General features: G+C 40.4%; 1 protein-coding gene across 40 annotated transcripts in view; it reads left to right on the plus strand.

Annotated features, from left to right (window-relative positions):
• Positions 1-26492, plus strand: part of RIMS1 (regulating synaptic membrane exocytosis 1) — a 479788-nt gene that overhangs the window by 264182 nt on the left and 189114 nt on the right. For 39 of the 40 annotated variants that reach the window (XM_033867415.2, XM_033867413.2, XM_033867408.2 and 36 more), the window contains exon 1: positions 19662-19761. The exons of the other annotated variant lie outside the window; for it this stretch is intronic. In XM_033867415.2, coding sequence (XP_033723306.1) covers positions 19662-19761 — 100 coding nt within the window. Of the gene's footprint in view, positions 1-19661; positions 19762-26492 lie in introns of those variants that run through there. 40 annotated transcript variants of the gene reach the window in all.

Raw genomic sequence — 26492 nt, forward strand, 5'->3', positions numbered from 1 at the left:
GCAGTATAATGCCTACGGCTCACATAGTACTTTCTTTTTCTTATAAATTTATTTATTTTATTTATTTATTTTGGGCTGCGTTGGGTCTTCGTTGCTGCACGTGGGCTTTCTCTAGTTGCGGCGAGCAGGGGCTACTGTTCCTTTCAGTGTGCGGGCTTCTCATTGAGGTGGCTTCTCTTGTTGCAGAACACGGGCTCTAGGCGCATGGGCTTCAGTAGTTGTGGCACGCAGGCTCAGTAGTTGTGGCTCGTGGGCTCTGGAGTGCAGGCTCAGTAGTTGTGGCACATGGACTCAGTGGCTCCGCAGCATGTGGGATCTTCCTGGACCAGGGCTCGAACTGTGTCCCCTGCATTGGCAGGCAGATTCTTAACCACTGCGCCACCAGGGAAGCCCTCACATAGTACTTTTAATTCTACCCAGGAGTTGTTGATTTACTTCTGTTTCTTGAGAGCAGAAAATGCATTTTATATTCTTTTAATGCTCCTAGTGCTTTTTCTTGTAACTTCAAGGGGGTTTGCAATTAAAGAAGGTGGCCGTCATTCATGTAGTCATGTTTTAATTTCTATGTGACATTCCATAAATATTACATGATTTATATGATGTTAAACAAGTTTTGTATAAAGATTTGTGACGTTCCAGGCACAGGGTGCTAGAGGTATAGTGATTAAATAAATAAATACAGACATAAACATAGATACATATAGAGACAGCCATGGTTCCTGCCCCCGTGCCATTTTTATGGGCTGTCCAGAGGACTCTTATCGGGGACTTTACAGACAGGAGACCCCAAGATAAAAGCAGGTTCTGTGGTAAGAATTTGACTACAGGCACTAAAACAATTGTAACCTTTAAACAATTACAACCTAAAAGGGCTTCCTCTTTAAATGGCTGCTGAAACGTAAGCATTTATTTTTCTTACCCCATGAGACCCCAGTGTAGAGGGAAGGAAGTGAAATACGAATAGTTGATGGAAAGAGAAAGTAGGCTGCTTTGGGACAGAGGAGCTTGCCAAGGAGGCGAGAGAGCTGGGGTGGAGAGCAACGTCCCCACCCAAGCACAGATATGTTCTGTGCAAGATATTTTTGACATTTAAAATAAAATAATAAATAACTAACTTAAATAATTAAATAATAACGTTATGACCAAAACTCAAAGAGAAAGCTCTGGGTACCCAGACCCATCGCACTGGGCAGAGATATTTGGACAAAATGCAAGACCGTGCATCTGGACTAAAGATAACACACTTGCCTGTAGGTATGGATTAATCTTAAGCTGGAAGTAAAGTATCGTGATCTGAGACCTTCAAATAAAAGCTGATATAAAACCTGTAAACTCCTTTGGGTCCAGAAAGAGGCAACCATGAAGATAACTCATAGGGAAGCCCATACAACCCTGGGGATGCCCAAAGGATGAATCCAGACATCAGCTATAAACATAAGAGGAAATTCAACAACAGTAAACATGCCAAGGAAACAGGGAAAAATCTATAAACTTTTGGATGTTAAAAAAATAAACGAGGTTGTGTACAAAGCAATAAGCGTTAACCTGTCTTTACACTTCTTATCAGTAATGGATTCTAGACTACAACTGACCAATGCCTTCAAAGTTTGGAGGGAAACCATTCTGAGACTGCTGTTTTATTCACATCTAAATCATCAGTCAACTCTCAGTTCTCAGAAAACGTACTTTGCAATCTGCTTATGAGAAAATGATTTTAAAATGTATGCACTCAAGAAAACTGAGAAGAATAATCATGAAAGTGGGACAAATGAGAAAGAAGAAAGAGTGGAGCTGACCCAGGAATCCAGTGCAAAGAAATCCCCGAATGACACCGTGTGCAGAAAGCAATCTGTCAAAATTAAAACTGGAGATCATTTCCAGGAAGCTCCAAAGAGAATATTGAGGAGAATATCCCGGATTCCAAGAAATATCCAATGACTAATGACTTACATGATGTTATCGACCCAGTAAAGAGAGGCTGTTTCTTTTTCAGCAATAAAGAGGAACAGTCAAAAGCTGAGGGAGAAAAACTGTTAAGAAAAACCATGGTCCAAACATGAAGCAAACAAGAATATGACATCATTTTATTAGTTGATGCAGTCCATTTGCCTATTAACCTAGGTAATGTTTCCTCTGAGTGAACAGGAAGCCTGACAGTTCATCTGTAGAAATGTCAATTACTGGTTTTTACTTGGTCCTAGAGCATTTACATGTAATAATATTATAAATGCCACTTACTGGTTTTCAGTTTTTAGAATCAACCCCCTTCCACATTGAATATGTGTGTGTGTGTGTATATAGTTTATATATATATATTTTTTGTTTGTTTTTACACAATTGAAGATAAATATTCTGTCCATGTTAAAATAAAGGTAAAACTGACAGATACGAGAGAATCTGGAGAACAGAGAGTTAGAGATAAGTGTATGAATATTCTCATCTAAAATGTTCAAGATCCTATTCAAATTTTGGGCCAAGAAATAGAGGATTAAGGCCACTTAAAAATAGAAATGTATAAGGAGAAATAAAACTATTGGCTTTTGCAAGCAAAACGATATCAACATAACAGTGAGCTAAAGTCCCTTCTTTCATTGGTTTTTACCGTAGATAATATCATAAAATTGGAAATCAATGGATAACATCCCAAACAAAGTGGTCAATGGATAGAGGAAAATTATTTAAAAATGAGAGTGCTTTTCATTAGAACAACTAAGAAAGCAAACGCTTGCAAATAAGCTTGGGAAGTGGAATTGACGGTGTGGGCAGAGAGACCATGAGGGGAAATGAGTTATTGTAGCTACATCGCAAGCCCTTATTTATTCTAATTTTCATCAGGTGCGTGTGTGAAGTTGATGTCCATTAACACAGGAAAACAGAACATTGCTGTCTAACATCCCCTTTATTAAGTTGTGAGTAACTAGTTTTGGTGTCTTCTGGGAGCTCACGTAATTTTACCCACCAGAACCTCAGAACAGCGGTGGATCTATGTGGAACTCTGACAGCCTTGCCTTCTCTTTGACCTTTTATACATTAATCTTTCACTGATTCCTACTGTTGCTGTGGGAGAGAGAAATTTAATTCTCCCTTTCAACTACCGAAAGAGCCAGGATTTAGAGTGTTAGATGCTTCGTTTTAGATGCCTTCCAGGGAGTCTGAGAACTAATTTCTTCTTACAGTGGGTACGAAATGGACGTTAGCTGTTTTAATCATCTGTGTAATTTACATCTTAGAAGGATACTGAGGGGACACAAATAACTGTGTTGGGGGCTCTGAGCTAGCATGCTAATTCCTAATGTTCTAAGAATATGAGATAAGAAAATTTGGGGAAACATCATGGTGAAGAGCTGGGTTTTTCAGTTACAATTTCTGCCTAATATATAAACGACTGGAAAGTCTCCTTGACTCTAAAACAGGAGCTCTGACTAAAAAGAAGTTCTATAAAAAGAAAAGAAATTAAGTCTGTAAATCTCACCTGATTATATCCAATAATATTTCTCCCAAATTAATTCATGGCTAGAAATATTAGTCTTTTAGTTACATCTGAGAGAGATTTCTATTCTGGAATCAGGAGACACTCAGTTAAATCTGGGTTACATTTCATTTTCAAAACTAATCATACAAATTTGACATGTATGCTTATAATTTTAAAAGTGGAGTGTTTGAATGGATGTACAACTGAAGGACATTTTGAGGGGAAACATTTGCGCTTCAAAGTGCGTTTAGAAAAAGATTTGATATTGAAGATTTCAGTGCCACCTATTTTCTCTCATAAGTTTGTGCTTCAACATCCTTTTAAAATGCAGAATCATACTTCCATGTTTGTGACCCATTTTTTCCAGTGAATGAAAATGTTGTCCTTACTTTGGGTTCAATTTCACAGCATCACCGAATGTTAGGCCTGAGAGAGACTTTGGAGACAAAGAATCTCCCCTTTCACACACTGCTGAACAGAGAAGGGAACATGGTGGGTGTTAAGTCACTGGATTCCCTGCCCCCATTTTCCATTTGTAGCTGGGAGAGCTTGGAATGCATCCTGGCCCCATACCATCCCACCAGACCTCTGAGAACGAACACTTGGTCAGTCCTGCTGCTGTCCTGTCCTCAGTTGAGGCCCAGCCCTAGCAATCTGGTTTCTAGTGTATTCCAGAGACCAGGCCCCTGGTTTGTGCCTAGTTTTGGTTCCTAGATCCACGTCCCTGGAGGCTTGTGGCTGAGTCCAATTCTGTTGCCCGAGTCCCTCTGGAACTAACACTTGGCCCTCACCGATCCCGTCCAGGAATTAGGAGCTGGGTCCCTGGATGCTGACTCCCTGATCCTGACCGCCGGATGGGAAATCCAGATGTTGCCTTGTGTATCATTCTTCTTCCTGTGTTACGGGGCATCTGACTCAGTAATTACTGCTGTTCTGCATTGAATAGTTACTGCCTATGGCCCTCTTCTTTAAGTGTCTCGTTCTACCTCCTAAGCTGAACTTCTGCATTTGGAACTTTTTAAAAGCACCTGTTCCATACCAAGAGACAGATCTAATTTTAATTCCGATAAACTCTTCTGCGGCGGACGCGTACACAGTAAGATTGTATCAGTTTCCTAGGGCTGCTGTCACAAGGTGCCACAGACTGGGTGGTCTAAACAACAGAAATTTGCTTTCTCCCAGTTCTGGAGGCTGGGACTGCAGCAGCTAAGTGTCGGCAGGGTTGATTCCTTCTGAGGGCCATGGAAGGACCTGTGTAGGCCTCTCTCCTTGGTTTGTGCTTGACTGTCTTCTTCCTGAGTCTTCACGTTGTCTTTTCTCTGTGTGTTTGCACGTTTCCTCTTCTTATGAGGACAGCAGGCCTGTTGGATTAGGGGCCATCCTAATGAAATCCTCTTAAACTGATTATCTCTTTAAAGATCCTATCTCCAAGTATGGTTGCACTCTGAGGTACTGGGGGTGAGGACTTCAACATAGGAATTCTGGCAGAACACAATTCCGTTCATATTAACAGTATTCGCAGGAGAGAAGAGACCCAGGCCTCCGCCTGTCTGTGTTCATACTAATGAACATGGTAAATACTCCTGTTTGGGTTTGTCTCCATTGGTTTTCATCTGTGGAAAGTATAAGATCATCAAGAATCTTACTGGGTAGTTACGTTACGAAGAGGATTGCTGTCCGAGATCAGGAAGACACAGAGAGTTTGAGGCACTGCCAGAGACTAGACCCCTTGGGCATGTTTCTTAACCTTGGTAAGCCTCAAGTTCATCCTTTTAGGAACTTGGAGTGAATAACTGTACACATTCTGTGGGGTCCTCGTAAAGATTAAATGAGGTGATGGGTACGGCTCTGTGTCCCTGATACACAGCAAGTGCTCGATAAGTGTTTCTATTTCTGTGACACCAAACAGGATGTATAGATAACACATGTTACAGGAACTAGGGGGAAAGCTGGGATGCTGAGGCTTCGTGTTGGAGCTGGGGAAGAATTTGGCAGGAAGAATAGATGTGGCATTTGAGTCAGAGAGATAGGCCTGAGCAATGAGAGATGGGGAGACACCCACTCCTGGCAGCAGGAAGCTTCCAGACCTGTGGAAGGAAAGAGCCCAGAGGCCACCGATCAAGAGAACAGCTTTGATCCCAGTTTTAAGGACTGGATTACCTTGGGCCACAGAATGAGAGGGATAGAGCATATCAGTGATCCTCAACCTTGGGTGCACTTTAGAATCTCCTGGAGGGCTTAGAGGTGATCATAGTAAGTGAAGTAAGTCAGACAGAGAAAGACAAATACCATCTAACATCACTTACATGAGGAATCTAAAATATGACGCAAATGAACTTACAAAACTGAAACAGACTCACAGACATAGAGAACAGACTTGTGGTTGCCAAAGGGGAGGGGAGCTGGGGGAGGGAAGGATTGGGAGGTTGGGATTAGCAGATGCAAACTATCATATATGGGATGGATAAACAACAAGGTCCGACTATAGAGCACAGGGAACTATATCCAGTCTCCTGGGATAAACCATAATGGAAAATAATAGAAAAAAGGATATATATATACATGTATAACTGAGTTTCTTGGCTGTACAGCAGAAATTAACACAACATTGAAAATCATCTATACTTCAATTTAAAAAAAAGTGTTGAGGCAGCCCCAAAAGGGAGTCTGACTTGGTCAGTGAGCAGTCAGGCCCTGATTTATTTTAGTGCCTGTGGCTGAGTCGAGAACTGTAGGATTATAATCACTTGAGCTTCGTAAACAAGATGCTAATGTTCAGGCCCCAAGCCCAGAGCTCCTGATCTGATGGTTCTGGGCTGAGGCCCAGGCGTCATCATTGTCGTTTTTAGCATCTGTTTGGTGATTCCAACGTGAGGTCAAGGTTATGACTACAGGGCCTCATCGTCTTCAAGGACCTTACCAAGTCTCAGACCTGACCCTTCATACATTATGAAGTGCTGGTTCTTCCATGAAAGTTGTTATTTTGTATCACATGAGCATCCCATGAAAAGAAAAATTGCTTATTTATACAGGGACACGTTTGACTGGAAAAAGCATCCAGAATGACTCAACGTCTGTTTAGGGGATGGAATAAAGAGTTGGCCGTTTGCCACCCAGGTAGAGCTGACCCTGGAACAACATGGGTTTGAATTGTAGGTCCACCTGTACGTGGATTTCTTTCACTAAATGCACACTGCAGTACTACACGACCCGGGGAATCCGGGATGTTTAGTTTATAAAACATAACTGCATCTCAAAGAATGTCTTGGCAGGATAAACACTTTATGCTCGATATGGGTAAATATTTCTTATTATAATAGTGTGTATTATACACAAATTGCAAGCCAGATCAATTTCCAGGAAAAGAGGCACTGGTTAAAGGAATGCTGTGTAAAAATTATGTTCTATATTCTTGTATTTATGACATAAAATGTTTGTGATGGTTAAGAGAGAGGCATTGCTAGTTGTATGTATACTATATGGTATGTTTTTGAAAAAAATGTTTGCATAATATGTGTAAAGGAAACTGAAAGGATGTACATCAAAGTGTTGAGTATACTTATATCTGGACTATAAAACAGCACACATTCTTTATGTTTCCTTTTGTCTTCTTTGTATTTTTAAGCTCCTACTGTAAACATATTCCTTTGTTTTAGCTTAATTTGAGTTTTCTGGTTATCATTCATTCTTTTGCTTTCCTTTTTCTCTTCATGCCTTCTATTAGATTGATCAGGTGGTTTTATGTGCTTTTTCACTTATTTTAGAGCGTAGCGCATTATACATTCCTTTGGTATTCTTTCTTTTTTAGATGTTGGGGGTAGGAGTTTATTAATTAATTTATTTATTTTTGCTGTGTTGGGTCTTCGTTTCTGTGCGAGGGCTTTCTCTAGTTGTGGCAAGCGGGGGCCACTCTTCATCGCGGTGCGTGGGCCTCTCACTATCGCGCCCTCTCTTGTAGCGGAGCACAGGCTCCAGACGCGCAGGCTCAGTAGTTGTGGCTCACGGGCCTAGTTGCTCCAGGGCATGTGGGATCCTCCCAGACCAGGGCTCGAACCCGTGTCCCCTGCATTAGCAGGCAGATTCTCAACCACTGCGCCACCAGGGAAGCCCTTTCTTTGGTATTCTTTAATGTAAAGCTGAGCTCTTCAGTGCAATACTTAGTTTTATAATTTAGCAAAACTCTAAAATTAAATCGTTATCCCTGTGAAAGAAGACTTTAGCAAGCTTTAACATTCCTCTAAATTTACTGTTTTTTCCACTGTCTATGTTATTGTTATCTAGAATAGGTTCAGGTTGTCTTTACACATTCGTATAAGTAGATAATATGTAAATTTACCAATGTGTTTAACATGTTTAACTGATTTCACGTTCATCATTACATTTTACATCTCACTTTTCTTTCCACCTTCATTTTTCTTCTTGTCAGAGCATATCTTTAATTGATTCTTCCAGTAAGAGTCTGGGGGTGGTTAAATACCATTAGTTTGTTATCATTCCTTTCAGGACATCCTAGTAGTGTGTTCAGCGTAGGCTTTTTCTCTTCCATAGAGATAAGAGATAGTAAAACTACTATTTATTTTTTGGAATCAATATTTTATTATTTTACAGAAGAGAAGGTGTGTTTCATCTTGACCTGAAGCACATATATCATTTTTTAAGAAGACAATTCTTTAATTAATTGAGGGAGGACTAAACAAACCAAAAATGCGGTGACCCTTAATCATAGTATAAAACAAAGAAAATGCTTGCCTTTTGTGATTTGGTTGGAAATTCAATTGAGGTAGAACTGAGGGAACCTCATATTCTTGGAAATCACTGGTTCTGATATGTTTTGTTTAGTTCATAAAAAGGTTTGAAAAGTTCTTCTAAAAAAACAGAAAAAAGGGAAACAAATGGGATAAAAATAAATAGGGAAATTAGGTCTTGTATTAATGAGTTAAAACTGTAAGTAATTATATAGCATTTAATTAATTATCTTGTGCATCATGTAAATAATCTTCCACCTCTCCTTGACGATGTGCTTTCTTTAATAACTTGCTGTTTGAAGTCTTGTCATTTCTAACATTTCTCCTCAGCCCTTTGAATTAGTTGTTTGCTTTTTTGTTTTTTTTTACCTATCAGTTTGAGGATTTGGGTGAAACTTGCCTGATAGAGTGATGTGTTTGGGGATTTTTTTAAAATTTAATTTTATTTACTTTTTTATACAGCAGGTTCTTTTTAGCCATCCATTTTATACACATCAGTATATACAGGTCAATCCCAATCTCCCAATTCATCACACCACCACCACCACCCCCTGCCGCTTCCCCTCCTTGGTGTCCATACGTTTGTTCTCTACATCTGTGTCTCATCCTGCAAACCGGTTCATCTGTACCATTTTTCTAGGTTCCGCATATATGCGTTAACATATGACATTTGTTTTTCTCTTTCTGACTTACTTCACTCTGTATGACAGCCTCTAGATCCATCCACATCTCTACAAATGACCCAATTACATTCTTTTTTATGGCTGAGTAATATTCCATTGTATATGTACCACATCTTCTTTATCCATTTAGTTGTCGATGGGCATTTAGGTTGCTTCCATGACCTGGCTATTGTAAAGAGTGCTGCAATGAACATTGGGGTGCAAGTGTCTTTTTGAATTACAGTTTTCTCTGGGTATATGCCCAGTAGTGGGATTGCTGGGTCATATGGTAATTCTGTTTTTAGTTTTTTAAGGAATCTCCATACTGTTCTCCATAGTGGCTGTATCAATTTACATTCCCACCTGCCAAAGCAACAGGGTTCCCTTTTCTCTACACCCTCTCCAGCATTTGTGGCTTGTAGATTTTCTGATGATGCCCATTCTAACTGGTGTGTGGTGATACCTCATTGTAGTTTTGATTTGCATTTCTCTAATGATTAGTGATGTTGAGCAGCTTTTCATGTGCTTCTTGGCCGTCTGTATGTTTTCTTTGGAGAAATGTCTATTTAGGTCTTCTGCCCATTTTCGGATTGGGTTGTTTGTTTCTTTAATATTGAGCTGCATGAGCTGTTTATATATTTTGGAGATTAATCCTTTGTCCGTTGATTCATTTGCGAATATTTTCTCCCATTTTGAGGGTTGTCTTTTCGTCTTGTTTATGGTTTCCTTTGCTGTGCAAAAGCTTTTAAATTTCATTAGGTCCCATTTGTTTATTTTTCTTTTTATTTCCATTACTCTAGGAGGTGGATCAAAAAATATCTTGCTGTGATTTATGTCAAAGAGTGTTCTTCCTATGTTTTCCTCTAAGAGTTTTATAATCCGGTCTTACATTTAGGTCTCTAATCCATTTTGAGTTTATTTTTGTGTATGGTATTAGGGAGTGTTCTAATTTCATTCTTTTACATGTAGCTGTCCAGTTTTCCCAGCACCGCTTATTGAAGAGACTGTCTTTTCTCCATTGTATATCCTTGCCTCCTTTGTCCTAGATTAGTTGACCATAGGTGTGTGGGTTTATCTCTGGGCTTCCTGTTTTGTTCCATGGATCTACGTTTTTGTTTTTGTGCCAGTATCATAATGTCTTCATTACTGTAGCTTTGTAGTATAGTCTGAAATCAGGGAGTCTGATTCCTCCAGCTCCGTTTTTTTCCCTCAAGATTGCTTTGACTATTCAGGGTCTTTTGTGTCTCCATACAAATTTTAAGATTTTTTTGGTTCTACTTCTGTAAAAAATGCCAGTGGTAATTTGATAGGGATTGCACTGAATCTGTAGATTGCTTTGGGTAGTATAGTCATTTTCACAATATTGATTCTTCCAATCCAAGAACATGGTATATCTCTCCATCTGTTGGTATCATCTTTAATTTCTTTCATCAGTGTCATATAGTTTTCTGCATACAGGTCTTTTGTCTACCTAGGTAGGTTTATTCCTAGGTATATTATTCTTTTTGTTGCAATGTAAATGGGAATGTTTCCATAATTTCTCTTTCAGATTTTTCATCATTGATGTATAGGAATGCAAGAGATTTCTGTGCATTAATTTTGTTTCCTGCAACTTTACCAATTTCATTGATTAGCTCTAGTAGTTTTCTGGTGGCATCTTTAGGATTCTCTATGTATAGTATCATGTCATCTGGAAACAGTGACAGTTTTACTTCTTCTTTTCCAATTTGTATTCCTTTTATTTCTTTTTCTTCCCTGATTGCCGTGGCTAGGACTTCCAAAACTATGTTGAATAATAGTAGTGAAAGTGGACATCCTTGTGTTGTTCCTGATCTTAGAGGAAATGCTTTCAGTTTTTCACCATTGAGAATGATGTTTGCTGTGGGTTTGTCATATATGGCCTTAATTAGGTTGATGTGGCTTCCCTCTATGCCCACTTTCTGGAGAGTTTTTATCATAAATGGGTGTTGAATTTTGTCAAAAGCTTTTTCTGCATCTATTGAGATGATCATATGGTTTTTATTCTTCAATTTGTTAATATGGTGTATCACATTGATTGATTTGTGTATATTGAAGAATCCTAGTATCCCTGAAATAAATCCCACTTGATCATGGTGTATGATCCTTTTAATGTGTTGTTGGATTCTGTTTGCTAGTATTTTGTTGATGATGTTTGCATGTATATTCATCAGTGATATTGATCTGTAATTTTCTTTTTTTGTAGTATCTTTGTCTGGTTTTGGTATCAGGGTGACAGTGGCCTCATAGAATGAGTTTGGGAGTGTTCCTTCCTCTGCAGTTGTTTGGAAGAGTTTGAGAAGGATGGGTGTTAGGTCTTCTCTAAATGTTTGATAGAATTCACCTGTGAAGCCATCTGGTCCTGGACTTTTGTTTGTGGGAAGATTTTTAATCACAGTTTCAATTTCATTACTTGTGATTGGTCTGTTCATATTTTCTATTTCTTCCTGGCTCAGTCTTTGGAGGTTATACCTTTCTAAGAATTTGTCCATTTCTTCCAGGTTGTCCATTTTATTGGCATAGAGTTGCTTGTAGTAGTCTCTTAGGATGCTTCGTATTTCTGCAGTGTCTGTTGTAACTCTTCCTTTTTCGTTTCTAATTTTATTGATTTGAGTCCTCTCCCTCTTTTTCTTGATGAGTCTGGCTAATGTCTTATCAATTTTGTTTATCTTCTCAAATAGCCAGCTTTTAGTTTTATTAATGTTTGCTATTGTTTTCTTTGTTTCTATTTATTTCTGCTCTGATCTTCATGATTTCTTTTCTTCTGCTAACTTTGAGTTTTGTTTGTTCTTCTTTCTCTAGTTCCTTTAGGTGTAAGGTTAGATTGTTTATTTGAGATGTTTCTTGTTTCTTGAGGTAGGCTTGTATAGCTATAATCTACCCTCTTAGAACTGCTTTTGCGGCATCCTGTAGGTTTTGGATTGTCGTGTTTTCATTGTCATTTGTCTCTAGGTATTTTTTGATTTCTTCTTTGATTTCTTCAGTGGTCACTTGGTTATTTAGTAACGTATTGTTTAGCCTCCATGTGTTTGTGTTTTTTACGTTTTTTTTCCCATGTAATTGATTTCTAATCTCATAGCGTTGTAGTCAGAAAAGATGCTTGATATGATTTCAGTTTTCTTAAATTTACTGAGGCTTGATTTGTGACCCAAGATGTGATTTATCCTGGAGAATGTTCTGTGAGCACTTGAGAAGAAAGTGTAATATGCTGTTTTGGGATGGAATGTCCTATAAATATCAATTAAATCTATGTGGTCTATTGTGTCATTTAAAGCTTGTGTTTCCTTATTAATTTTCTGTTTGGATGATCTGTCCATTGGTGTAAGTGTGGTGTTAAAGTCCCCCACTATTATTGTATCACTGTCGATTTCCTGTTTTATAGCTGTCAGCAGTTGCCTTATGTATTGAGGTGCTCTTATGTTGGATGCATATATATTTATAATTGTTATATCTTCTTCTTGGATTGATCCCTTGATCATTATGCAGTGTCCTTCCTTGTCTCTTGTAACATTCTTTATTTTAAAATCTATTTTATCTGATATGAGTATCACTACTCCAGCTTTCTTTTGATTTCCATTTGCATGGAATATCTTTTTCTATCCCCTCACTTTCAGTCTGTATGTGTCCCTAGGTCTCAAGTGGGTTTCTTATAGACAGCATATATATTGGTCTTGTTTTTGTATCCATTCAGTGAGCCTGTGTCTTTTGGTTGGAGCATTTAATCCATTCACGTTTAAGGTAATTATTGATATGTATGCTCCTATTACCATTTTCTTAATTGTTTTTGGTTTGTTTTTGTAGGTCCTTTTCTTCTCTTGTGTTTCCCACTTAGAGAAGTTCCTTTAGCATTTGTTGTAGAGCTGGTTTGGTGGTGTTGAATTCTCTTAGCTTTTGCTTGTCTGTAAAGCTTTTGATTTCTCCATCGAATCTGAATGAGATCCTTGCCAGGTAGAGTAATCTTGGTTGTAGGTTTTTCCCTTTCATCACTTTAAATATATCATGCCACTCCCTTCTGGCTTGTAGAGTTTCTGCTGAGAAATCAGCTGTTAACCTTATGGGAATTCCCTTGTATGTTATTTGTTGTTTTTCCCTTGCTGCTTTCAATAATTTTTCTTTGTCTTTAATTTTTGCCAATTTGATTACTATGTGTCTCGGCATGTTTCTCCTTGGGTTTATCCTGTATGGGACTCTCTGTGCTTCTTGGACTTGGGTGGCTATTTCCTTTCCCACGTTAGGGAAGTTTTCAACTATAATCTCTTCAAATATTTTCTCGGGTCCTTTCTCTCTCTCTTCTCCTTCTGGGACCCCCTATAATGTGATGTTGTTGTGTTTAATGTTGTCCCAGTGGTCTCTTAAGCTGTCTTCCTTTCTTTTCATTCTTTTTTCTTTATTCTCTTCTGCAGCAGTGAATTCCACCATTCTGTCTTCCAGGTCACTTATCCGTTCTTCTCCCTCAGTTATTCTGCTATTGATTCCTTCCAGCGTATTTTTCATTTCAGTTATTGTATTGTTCATCTCTGTTTGTTCTTTAATTCTTCTAGGTCTTTGTTAAACATTTCTTGCATCTTCTTGATCTTTGCCTCCATTCTTTTTCCGACTCCTGGATCATCTTCACTATCATTATTCTGAATTCTTTTTCTGGAAGGTTGCGTATCTCCACTTCCTTTAGTTGTTTTTCTGGGGTTTTATCTTGTTCCTTCATCTGGTACATAGCCCTCTGCCTTTTCATCTTGTCTGTCTTTCTATGAATGTGGTTTTTGTTCCCCAAGCTGCAGGGTTGTAGTTCTTCTTGCTTCTGCTGTCTGCCCTCTGGTGGATGAGACTATCTCGAATTAGTTGTTTTCTTAGTGGAGAAATAACTCATGTCCATGACTGCAGGAATCTATGTATTTGGGCCATAGATTAATAGAAAAAACTATCATTATTCACCAGATAGCATTGCTTGAATTGTAGCTCTATAAAGACAAATAAGTATATCTCCTTAATGGATTTTGAACTTACCAATCAGATTTTAAACGGCCATCATATCAAAGTGAAAACGCCAAGTAGCACACCATTTGAAACTATTTCCAGTTTATAGTTACAAGGTTGCCTAAGCTAAAGGAAATTAAAAACAAATAGACAATTTCCACTGCCAAAAACCTATAAATGGTGGATCTAGATAACATTTATTTAACAAGGCATCACTGAATTTGCATAAAAGAGAAACATCCAAATGCCAGAAATGAAACTAGAAAACCATATACGTCAGAACATGGGGCGATGCTTCAGCAAGGCCTCTGGTTGAGTGAAACCTCATGGTGCCTGGGGCCTTGCGCAGCCTGAGGCTGTGAGGGGCAGTGCTGCCCTGCAGGAGGCAGGTAATTGGAACTGGCATCTCTGCACGAGGCCATGACCTTCCGAGAGCTTCCCCCACAATGCAAACAAAAATAATATGAAACCTCACACACCTTGGGTAAATGAGGAACCTTGTTTTTGTCTGAACCCTGGGTGAAAAAAAAGAGTAAATCTCTTGTAAGAAATTGAAATCACATTTTTCTGTTCCTAAGGTAGATTTTGTAGACTGAATTGATATTGCCTACATTGTGATTTAATCTCAAGGCAAGAAATTAACATTACATTTGGTCCTGGGTCAGTGATATCTTCAAGCTCAAAAGACTTCCATTCCTTTATAATCGATGGCTTAAGTTCCAAAGAATAGACAGGTGCTAAGAAATGGCCCTCAGGGCTTCCCTGGTGGCGCAGTGGTTGAGAGTCTGCCTGCCGATGCAGGGGACGCCGGTTCGTGCCCCGGTCCGGGAAGATCCCACGTGCCACGGAGTGGCTGGGCCCGTGAACCATGGCCGCTGAGCCTGTGCTTCCGGAGCCTGTGCTCTGCAACGGGAGAGGCCACAACAGTGAGAGGCCCGCGTACCGCAAAAAAAAAAAAAAAGAAATGGCACCCAGAGAACCAATGTTTGGGCTTTATCAATCGGATTTCTTTTTCTTTTGCCGTGTTTTCTGTGTTTTACAGAGCAGGGCAGTAATGGCTGAAGCATTTATGCCAGGCTTTAGGCTGAAATGGTCAACTTCTGATTATCCTTTAAAATATCTCAGCACCAAGAAAAGCACTCAATTTCACTTCATTTTATTTGATTAATGTATGTTATTGGAGTATAGTTGATTTACAATGTTGTGTTAATTCTTGCTGTACAGCAAAGTGATTCAGTTATACACACATGTACATTCTTTTTCACGTGCTTTTCCCTTATGGTTTATCACAGGGTATTGAATAGAGTTCCCTGTGCTCTACAGCAGGACCTTGTTGTTGATCCATCCTACGTATGATACTTTGCATCTGCTAACCCCAGACTCCCACTCCATCCCCCTCCCCCCTCCCGCTCGGCAACCACATGTCTGTGAGTCTGTTTCTGTTTCGTAGGTAAGTTCATTTATGTCATATTTTCGATTCCACATATAAGCAATATCATATGGTCTTTGTCTTTGTCCGACTTACTGCACGTAGTATGATCATCTCTAGGGCCATCCATGTTGCAGCAAACGGCATTAGCACTCAGTTTCCACTTGTCCTACTTTGCTAGGTCTCCTCTAGGAAATATGTAGCATCAGTCAGAGGGTATGAATTGAGGAAACATTCTGTGGTGGGTGAGTTGGGCTTACAAAGTAGTCACCGCCCCTAACAGTGATTTACCTTTTCGTTCTCTCTTGACTCTCCCTTTCATAACCCAGTCATCTTTTCCCCTCATCTCCCTAAAGAGATCCTCCCTGAAATGTTCCCACCACACCCTGGCCCATGTCCTGCCACTAGCTGACATTTTGGCATATTTGCTATTCCGATCCCCTTTATTCTATGCCCGGATAAAGGTACGGTTCATGGTCTGGGAGGCCTAGGACCACCAGCTTAGAAGACGACATAGATCAAGGAAAGCTGTGTGACCAGTTCTCCCCGGGAGATCCCTTTCACACACACACACTGTGAGACAGAACAGCAACTTTCCTAGGGGACCTGTATTCATTTATACAGCAAATGGTTTCATTAGAACAACTTGAAAACAATGATTCTCATGTCTGTATTTCAGAATTTCAGGGTGATTTGAAGTCCAGAAGATACTTGATAGCATCACATTCTTTGAGTGTTTTTCTACCTTTTAAACTTTCTCAGGCTGGACAGTTTATAGACAGAGTTGCTTCTCGAATCCAACATATCCTTGTGGGAAAACTATAAATCCTGATAGGTTGCAACCTTATGACTCAGGAAGTGGCGAGTGTGAAAGAAGCTCTCAATGCTGGAAAAAAATGAGTTAGATATATTATTTCCCCAAATCCTAACATTTTATTCATTCTCATGTCTTTAGAACTAACCTTGCCTGCCGTAATGCTACTGTTATCCCCACAAAGACCCCTAGTTGCATTTTGAATGTTGCTTTATTGATTTATTATATATACAATTAGGATTTCCCAGAAGATGTCATTTGAACTTTGTGTTTTGTTTCGTTTGTTTTATTGTAACTTAGAATCCCCCAGAAGATTTTTTTCAGTGTGGTATGTAGATCTCAGTAAATGGGAGACCTTGATGCGGTAGTATACCCATGTGGGTCAGGAAGGGAGGGTGTCTGAGCTGGGGCTTCATGACAGCAGAGTCACAGTCATCCCAGTGACAGAGCAGGACATGGGACAGTGCCTGTCACTACAGAAACTGCCCGAAAGGTCTACGTGGTCCTGAACATCAACTCTGAATCTACAAAATGGAATCCAGTACTTACCTCCCTTGCTTTTTGCTTAGGGTGTCTTAACAAATCAAAATAAACAGTATTAATAACATAGCATTTCTCCAACTAGTGTTTCTGCAAAGCAGTGAGAGGTTTAGTAAGCGTGATGCCCAAAATAAGTGTTTGTGCTCAAATATCAGTACGTTTGGCCAGTGCTAACTTAGGCTACAAATTTCCTTCACGTAGGACTTCTCACCGCCTTTCATGGACGCAGTGCGTCCTGAATACATTTAATCAGGGTCACTTTCATCGTGCACCATCTGTTAACATTTCCATAAACTGTTGTTCTGAGGTCAAGGCATGGAGCAATGCCAGAGCCTCATGAAGGACCTCAGCCTGTAGCATCCTGTGCCTTTTAACTGGTGTAGCTTCATTGATCTCAATCACAAACCACCAAGAGCACAGTCTTATACTCATACTAGGGGAACGTTAGTTTCCAAATTTAAAGATGTGTGAGCTAAAGCAAGATTAGCTTCAATTATTATTGTTATTCAGATTCTTCCTCTGCCACTGATGAGATGTGTCACTTATATGGAAGCCTCAGTTTCCTCCTTTGTAATATGGGAAGAATAATAGCATTCAACCTTTAAGGCGAGACGTGGCTTAGCTTTCTTCTCTTTACTTTAGTGCTTAGTATACTCAATGTTCAGAATTTTTGCTGGATGAAAGAAATTATGAATGCATGCATGCAAGGATCAATGCACCTTGCAAAGAATAACAAGATAAAGTCCAGCATAGACTCTCCTTTTAAGACCTACAGGGAAATGAAAAACAATGAAGAGGTCCGTGTGGATTGGGTTTAGTCAATGGAAATATCTCAGAGCGTGAACTTGTGTTTATGGCATAAGCTTTCATGGAGAATGTACTCTGCTACTGGTAAAGATTAAGAACCTTGATTTTACTAAGAGGATATGGGGTTTACACATGTATAGACTGGCAGACAATATATTTATCCTCTTCTGCCCAAAGTTTGTCCTGCTGTTGATTCTTAAGTGCCGATGCATTAAAACAATACAGTGTGGCTCACAAAACAGGTAAAAGCAGTAGAGAGAGTGGCAAGGTGTTATTTCCACCGGGACGGTCTTCCGTCTGTAGCCCCATAGAGAAGTAGATGCTTTGCTTACATCCCATCAGGAGTTTGCAATGTAGTTTATAACTTCATTGTTTAAAATTACTCAGTATATTGGTCTACATGGAAGCAGACCTCGCTTTTTCTATAAGATATAATTGTGAGCAGTCGAGGACATTACATAGACAAGTCTGTTGGGAAATAAGGTATACATTTACTGTGCAGTATTTCAGTGCTGCTTTCCTTAATACGCTAGTATTATATAGAACTTAGAAATTCAATACATATCGATTATTACTTCAGAGTGTGCTAGTAAGAGATTTGGATTTTAAATCAGATTTTTTTTTTAATTAATACTAGGACTGTGGAGGAAAAAAACCACCTGATTTCCGGAGTACTATATGGGATTAATATTTTAACATTAACAATATTGGCATTTGATTGTAATAATTTTTACCTCTATTTTCTACCTGTTGTATTAGTGCTGAAGTTTAATTTGAATATGAAAGCTTGGTGAAGTGGAAGTACTGGGTTGATGATGTGGGAGTTTAGTTTCCAGGACAGACCAGTCTTGGTATTTACTTCATATCTGTTTCCATAAATGGTTGATTCTCTTGTAATGCTCTCCATCCTGGTCACCTCTCAGATTTGTTTTACAACCCATGAACATGCTTTAGGAAATATGAAATACCTGCATATACATTACTTTTACAATTTACAGCATTATCTCTATTAAAATCCAAAAAGTAATGATTACCTGCACATTCGTATGCTTAAATTAAAGTTATGTGTACCTCTTGTTTTCGTTATGGTAGAGGAAAATGTAATCCCTTAATTCCTTTTTTTCCCATAAAGTAGGAGTTTGCATCTTATCTAAAAGAAAGTATAGCTCTTCATAGTTTGGAAATGTTGTACCCTGTCACATATAGTAGGAAAAAAATCCCAGAGCCATATATATATGTGTGTGTGTGTGTGTGTGTGTGTATATATATATGTATACAAATATATATATATATGTATTTGCCTCTGCTAGGAAAATACAGCAATAGGAAGAGGGACTCTACCTTTAAAAGTTTATGTAGGGAGGGAGGGAGACGCAAGAGGAAAGACATATGGGAACATATGTATATGTATAACTGATTCACTTTGTTATAAAGCAGAAACTAACACACCATTGTAAAGCAATTATACCCCAATAAAGATGTTAAAAAAAAGTTTATGTAATAGGAGGAAAATATTATATAAAGAATATATAATATGCACAAAAATAGCCTAACCTCAAATATTTCTTCAGGAAGAAGCGAAACATTTTTTTCTTCACAAATCAGAGCTGTAATAATAAGGAATGCTCTTACTTAATTGATTTTAACAGTACTGCACAAAAGCAGAAGAGTTGTGCTTTAAGAAGTCATCCTATGGGCTAATGGCCATTTGGTTGTCATAAAAGTCCTTTATTTAGCCCTCTCCACAAATAAGCGCACAGCAGGAGAAAGGACACTAGTTAGAGTGACTGGGGGATAAGTAAACAGAAGGAATGGCTGGGAGCAGTGTCATCTGGCAGAGAGCTTATTTCCTGAATCCCGTGGATCTGGTTAAAAGCCAACAGAGATGCCAATATGCTTCTGCTCAGTAAGTGCTACCAGGCTCCAGGCCACTAGGCCTGGAGGCTTGCGCGCGGTGTCCTATCCAGGCGGTGCCTGCGTAGCTGCTCTGTGCCCGCGATGACCTGAGCCGGTCATGCAGAGTGACTTTCTCCTGCTCCACCAGCATCCCTTCGTTTCCATCTTTTGCTGCTGACCTCCGGGCAGTTCAACGGCCTAAGCCGAAGGCAGGAGGAGCCACCGTGTGCGCTTCCTGGTTGATCCTGAACTTGTTTCAAAGCCAGGCTGACAGTCCCCAGGCTGGATTTCTCTGCGAGTTGCTGTCATGTGTGCCCCCGGCATACCCGTGTCTTCAGAAGGGTGGGAAGACGTGAAGGCTGCAGACCCCGAAGAGGGGACCATGGAGGCCCACAGAGCAGGTGCCGGTAAGCTGGACCAGAGTCTGGGGCGTGGGAATCCCACGTCATTGTTTCTTCTGGTTGGATGCAAGTCTGTGTTTAACGCTCCCTTTCTCTCTGTCTTTCCTGAGTAAATATTCCCAGTGTGTGTCAGGTAGGATGTGATTTTGTTCCATTTTCTCAACAGAGCCAAGTTTCCAGCTACCAACTTGATCGTCAGTCTTTCTCTCTGAAAAGCCATGATGAGATTTACAAGATAGCCCTAAATATTTTAAGATGACTAATCAAATTTGTGATTTGTTTTCTTGCGTAATAGCTAAGTCCAGAAACATGTAAATATTAAATGTCACTGTTCTCTGAAAATAAGGGAAAACAATAACTAGTTGCTTAATTGTGTGCATGACTTTTGTTTGTAGTCAATGTTTTCTGTGCTTTGCGATCGCCTGTTCAAACAAAGAATGAGAAAGACCTAAGTTGGAGTCATTATTAGCAGGAAATCAGTCCCCAAATAGGAAGTTTGTGTCACTTTTTCCAAGCAAGGGATCCTGAGTGCTTGTGAAAGAGCTGAAGGCTTTCCACGAGCATAGGCCTTGATGCTGACCACAGTGCCGTAGGTCGATGGTATATGTGAAGGAAGCTTACCATTGCGGTCGATGTTAGGTCTCGTACGTTCTCTCCTAAGAGAAATTGGTCTGCTGGTCTTTGGAGTGGCAGTGGTGTCACGGCTGAGTGGCAGGCCAGGAAACATGCAGCCCCAGAGAGGGATACGGGTGGTGCAGAAGGGACAGAGTGGTAGAAATGTTTTCTATGAGTAAATATTGTTAACATAAATCTCTGAATTGACGGATGAAGATGGGATTATTTTTCCTACTTACGCGTGGACAGTGGCCTCCGTGAAGGGCACTCATTACTCATTCTTGGAGTATGTGGTACCCAGATATGAGTGAAAGGTCCTTTAAAACAAGGTCAACCTTAGCCCTCCTAATTTTGATTCCTGTTTTGAATCTGTAATTAGGAAAGCCGTGTGTACCATTTCAGAGACCTTACTTGGTTTATCAAACATCTTTGGTTAGAAATAAAATTAGTTACCATGTAGGGGACTCAAGATAGTTACAGCAAATTAACATAAATGTATAATAGATATACATGTATATCATGTATATATTATGTATATATATATATACATAATATATATATATATACATGTATAGATATTAGATGACTAGCATTCAAATGATTTTATCATTTGAAACAAGCCCATTCCAGGTGCTAAATGAGGAAAAAAAGAAATAGGAGAAGAGAAATACAAAAAAGAAATATCTCAAAAGTCAGGCACGACGATAGCCTCATGTGGCGTAAGTAAGTGCTTTAATTCCGTTGCCTATATAAGTGTTGCCTTATTCCGTTGCCTATATAAGCGTGTAAGATCCACAGACTCTTGAACCAAGCTCTGCAGTGACAGGCTCAGCGGGTGGACTTGGGTACATTGGCTGTTGAAGGTTTTGATTCTCCTTCCACTGGTTCTCCTTGGTATCCGTACGTCTCTAGACCCTGCTGTTTGTGCGTCTTTATGACAGAGGCACAGTGGAAGACACCAATCGAAGCCCCGTAAGTTTCGCCCCGTAAACCTGTGTGGAGAATCGTCACCGGCCCCACACGTGGCACGTGGAGGTGGATGAATGTGGGCCCCCCAGCCTCACCAGTTTCCACAGCAAATCACTGGCACTTTCACGAAAGGTGGTACCACTTTGAGGTGACCTACGGATATAATCACAGCAGCTCCCACCTGCCAGGTGTCATGGAAAGCTGGGCCTCCCAGCCACACGAAGCCAAGTTCAAATCCCAGCTCTGCGAGTGGTAAACCACGTGACCTTGGGCAAGTGAACTGGCTTCTCTGAGCCTCATCTGTAATATGGAGTAAATAATATTGACTTTGCCATATGCCTGTGAAAAATAAATGAACACAATTAACATGCCTATTTATCACAAGATTTGACAGAGGTTCATTCACCTGATGTTTATTTCCCTTTTTCTTTCCAACCAGCAACCATGTGGCCAATTTTTTTATTCAAGCAAGTTTATGAAAGCATACTTGGAAGTTTGGGGTCAAGAAAAAAAAAAACAAAGATTCTAAGTAGAGGTCCCAAAGCTGTATTTTTTAAGAGGAGAAAACAACGTTCGCATTAGTCCATTTGTTTCAGGCTGATATCTTGCACTTGCTTTGGTGACCATGAGTGAGCCATAGTTCAGTATTAATGTTTTCCTTATCTGGTAATTATTTTTGACCAGTATCTATAATTTAAGTAAACACAGTGCATTTAGTTTAAATAAACAAAACCTGGGTCTTAATTCTCTATTTTCATTTGATCATTTCATCTTCTAAAACAAGCTAGAAGCAGTCTGCCCTGACTTTTCAATGATATTCCCTAGTGGATTAGACTAGAGAAGTTCGTTGTTTCTGGAAACTGAATGATATACCACAATAAACATGACATTGGAGCAGTGACATCATTTCAAAGCAGCTGTTCTGTGGTACGTGGTCCAGGGAGATCAAGAAATGTTGGGGAACTGGTGAGAAGATGGTGATCCCGTCTCAGCGAGAAAAGTCTAGTGGACCGTGAGTTGTGATTGCACAGTCATCAGAGACATGCATCTTTAAAAATACTGGAGCTGTGAGCCCACCCCATTCCCCTCGACTCCCGGCTACACCAGTTTGGGTTGTCCTTTTGCCCCCTGGAGACGATCCCCCGTGAGTGCCTGGCTGGCCGGCTGGCACAGCTAGACAAAGCGCTGTGTCCTACTTCCGGCAGGTGCTCACACACTCCTGGCTTAAGCTTCCTGCGGCCAGTTGTCTTTGGGCTGAGTAAGGTCTCAGGTAAGGAGACTGAAGAGGGAACGATGGGTTTCACCGGGCTTGGCAGGACCACGGCCAGGGATTGAGATTGGTACCAAATCATCTTAGGTGAGTGCTCTGGGGTCCACCAGCCAGCAGGGGGCTGCTGGCCTTTGTCATCTTAGCCCCCGGGTGCCTCCATGAAATGTCACTGGGGGGATAAGAGGAGGGCCTCTTCAAGCCTCCGCCTGAGTTTTCTCTCCAGTGCTGGCTTTAAGGGACCACTGCGTTTCAAGTCTCTGCCTGCAGGAAGGTAGCATCGTCTGTGCATTGTTTCAGGAAACGGTTAATCGCGGACCTACTGGAGTTTTGGTGTTTGCTAGAGTGGGGACCTCTTTAGCATAGCACAGAGCACTATAGATCAGTAATGCGGTAATCATTGAGAATCTGCACACTGCAGAGATCTGTTTTGATGACAGCAGCACTTATGGCCTTGATTAGCGTCACTGTTGTATAATGTTGGACACCACAGGCTTTTTTTTTTTTTTTAGAATGCAAGGACCGCAGGTATTTAACATTTCTTTTGCACTTCCGTGGATTACTTATTGCGTTGTGAATTTGCTGCGTTGCTAGCTAGAATTTAGTGATCTGATGCCAGCAGCCTCTGTTTAACTCCTCTGATGCTGCTGTTATGTTTGCTGGGTTTCTACAGCTCCTACTCCTTCATACACTGCACTCAAGAACAGGTAAACTAAGCTCTAATATTAATCTTATGCATAAATGTAAAATTAACAGAATATTTGTTTAATTATCCAGAAGAGTAAGGTATTAAAATGCTTCATTTAGATTCTATCAGTAGAGAATAAGGAATGTTTTGCTTTGAACATGGAAATTACACAGATATATTATCATTTTGAAATGCAGTGGTAATCCTCTACTTGCATTGTATGAAGTTATTTTCACGTTTTAAGTGAATATCTGAAGTGTACATTTCGTTGTCTACAATTTAGTATTTAATTCTCGACTTGATATCTGTACAATAGACAATTAATTTAGAAAGTATGTATTTTCCTTTCTGATTGACCCAAGGCAGTTGTTTTCCCTGTTTACCGAATTTTACTGAAATCAGAAAGCTTCATAGTTTAATCTTCTTAAAAACAGAAAGTTGTAAGTTTGTCTGTAGATTGTTATTTTGAAGTGTTTAGACAAAGGTTGCTGAGGCCAGGTTTCCCGTGACCAGCAGCCCTGATTTTAGAGCACATCGTGGAAATAACTATGTTTTTACGTGACGTTAAGCTGTGGACTAAAGGAAAACCTGCTCGAATAAGGGGACCAGAGAGCCTAGACAGAAAGAAGGAAAGGGCAAAGCAGTGCTTTGGGTGTGGCAGGTTCGGGTGTGTGGCCTTGGACGACAGAGCAAGCCCTCCTGGTCTCTGTTTCCATCTGCCAGTTTGATAAAGACTCTGCTGGTCTTCTCAGTAGGGATGGAATCACATTTTTCAGGTGCTCAAGATCGTCTGATGGTGATGTCTGTGCAGAAAGAGAGCCTACTGTTAAGGTTTTAAAGGGGTGCAGTCTTCTTAATAAAGGGGGACCATAGAGCTCTTTTGGCCTTTCCTTCCCTTCACAGCGTTTTAGGAGCTGAGGCTTTTCTGAAAGGGAGCTTATGGTCTTTTTGAATTAAACTGGTAAGTCTCTGGGCTCCGTTGAAAATCTTTTGCCAAGTAGGCGTTGAGGAGTTTGCAGTGTCCTGAGGGCACCTGCTGGCAGACTGCCGCCCAGGGAGGGGAGGGGTGGGAGGCGCCGCGTTCCCGCGGCAGCAATGCGGTGCTGATGCAGAGGTGCAGGTTCTGGACGCCTGCCAGGGATGCGGGTCGTCCTCCCTCCCAGGCAGAGTGTGTGCTCTTAGGGCAGCTTCCGCCTGCTCTTCTCAGCAGAGGACTTTCAAGAGGTCCCCTTCTGCGGAGGGCAAGCTTAGGATCTGTAGCCCAGAGGCAACTGGAAGAGCAGCTTCCAGCCACCTCCCCCTCGAGAAAGTGTGAAGCAGTTGTTTCTGCCTGTCCAGGGCTAGGTCCCGTCCGTGAGTCTAGACACAGTAAATGTTGCTTTGGGGAGAACAGAAGGATTCAATTGCAAATTGAGCTGCGTGCTTGCAGGGTGGCCGATCGTCCCTCGCTGATGAAGGTGGTGAATCCTGTGTTCGTGGTCATCATGAGTGGGTCTGGGTGACGGACAGCCACCCTTAGGGGAAGCCTGAGGCCCGGATGGTTCCACTCCCACACTGTGTGTGAGCGACGAAGGGTGAACAGCGTGGTGGACTTCTGTGTCCAGCTCTGAGGAGCCTGTCTTTGTGACTTACAGTCTCTACACATGCACACAGGAGGGCAGTGACTTTATGAGTAAAGTGATTCTCCGTCAGGCAGAAGATGGTCCGCTCAGGTCTCTCCCAACTTTCTGACTTTACATGGTGCAGTTAGCCGTTGTGCGTGGTTGCAGAGCTCTTCAGGAAAAGGAAATATTCTCATTTTCAAGTGCTGTCTGGGAATGTTCCTGAGGAGAGCTCTGTCAGAGGAGTGAAGGAAGGATTTGGGAAACAAAGACGAAAATCTCAGTGAACAGCAAGCATATATTCTTCCCTATACTTCTCCAGATAATACACAGACACTGTTAATAAATAAAAGAAATACTTTCTGTTCTTCTCCATTTTCTAAGGCCAGGGAGATTGGGAAGAAGCACGTCAAATTACAACATAGAGGAATCAATGAAAGAACTAGCAGTTATCTTGTAATAATATCAATAATTAGGAGACTTAATAATCTTGCCTGTAAATTGCAGGCTAATGAAATGGGTTTAGTTTTTAGACAGCCTGCTTCAAGTAGGCCATCTTTAGTCATTAAGAAGGGGATGGTCGTAATCATGTAATGAGTTGGTCGATTTGTTGCAGAAATGCAACCAAGAACTTTGAATGCCTAGGTAATTTAAATGAGTTGTTTCAGAGGAGGTTTTATATGAGTTGTATATGTTTTAAAGACCTGGAAGATAAATTCTGACAAACCCTAAACATTGAACACATTTTAAAGCTGACTTCAGAGAAAGGGGGCATATTGATAGTAACAGATGGTGGATTCTAGCAAACATGTTCTCAATAGGATAAGATCTGTTATAGATTTTAGACTTACTGATAGCTTTTGGAGGGTTTTTTTTTTCGTAACAAGAAGCTGTTAGCCTTGCAATGTTTTTTTCTTTCTCTCTCTTTTTTTTTTTTTCCTCTAGAGAATGCTTAGCCCTTGAAGCTTACTCTTAACTTCTAAGCAGGTCCAAATTGGAACAATTTTTTATCCACTTTGAAGCTTTACTTTTATTTAAAGAGTATGTTTTCTCATAACTTATTTCGATTATATAAAGTTTATTGCTTCTTCTGTACTTTCCCTTTTAGCAAATGTCTTTGAAGTTAAGGCACTTGTCAGTGAAGAGTAGCACATCGGTATATAGTATTTCTCTTGCCTAGTGATATTCAAGGCTTTTAAAAATATGCTTCATTAGAGTCTTGGTAGCTCACGAAATTGCTTTCTGTTATGAATTCCTTTGCCCTCTGTATGTAACCACCAAGTTCATTTTCCCTGAGTACGGTTTCTGGTTTTCCTGAGTGTCTAGCTTAAATAGGGGTCTTAATTCAAGCCTCCCGCTGAGGCTGGGGCCCTGCAGGAGGGGATCATTCCGGGAGCTAGAGAGAAGGCACCTGGGCAGTATAGCAGGTCCCAGGCTGAGTCACTCCTTCATCCAGACTCGTGAATCCTTTGCTCTTAATTGGGGTACGGATCATGGACCCTTAAGAGAAGTAGAGGATGCAACGTGCTCTCCCCAGAAAAACACTTAGGCACACAAAACTTTACACACAATCTTAAGAATCGTATTGATCTCCTGG

This window comes from Tursiops truncatus, chromosome 12 (assembly GCF_011762595.2).
Source record: "Tursiops truncatus isolate mTurTru1 chromosome 12, mTurTru1.mat.Y, whole genome shotgun sequence".
NCBI lineage: Eukaryota > Metazoa > Chordata > Mammalia > Artiodactyla > Delphinidae > Tursiops > Tursiops truncatus.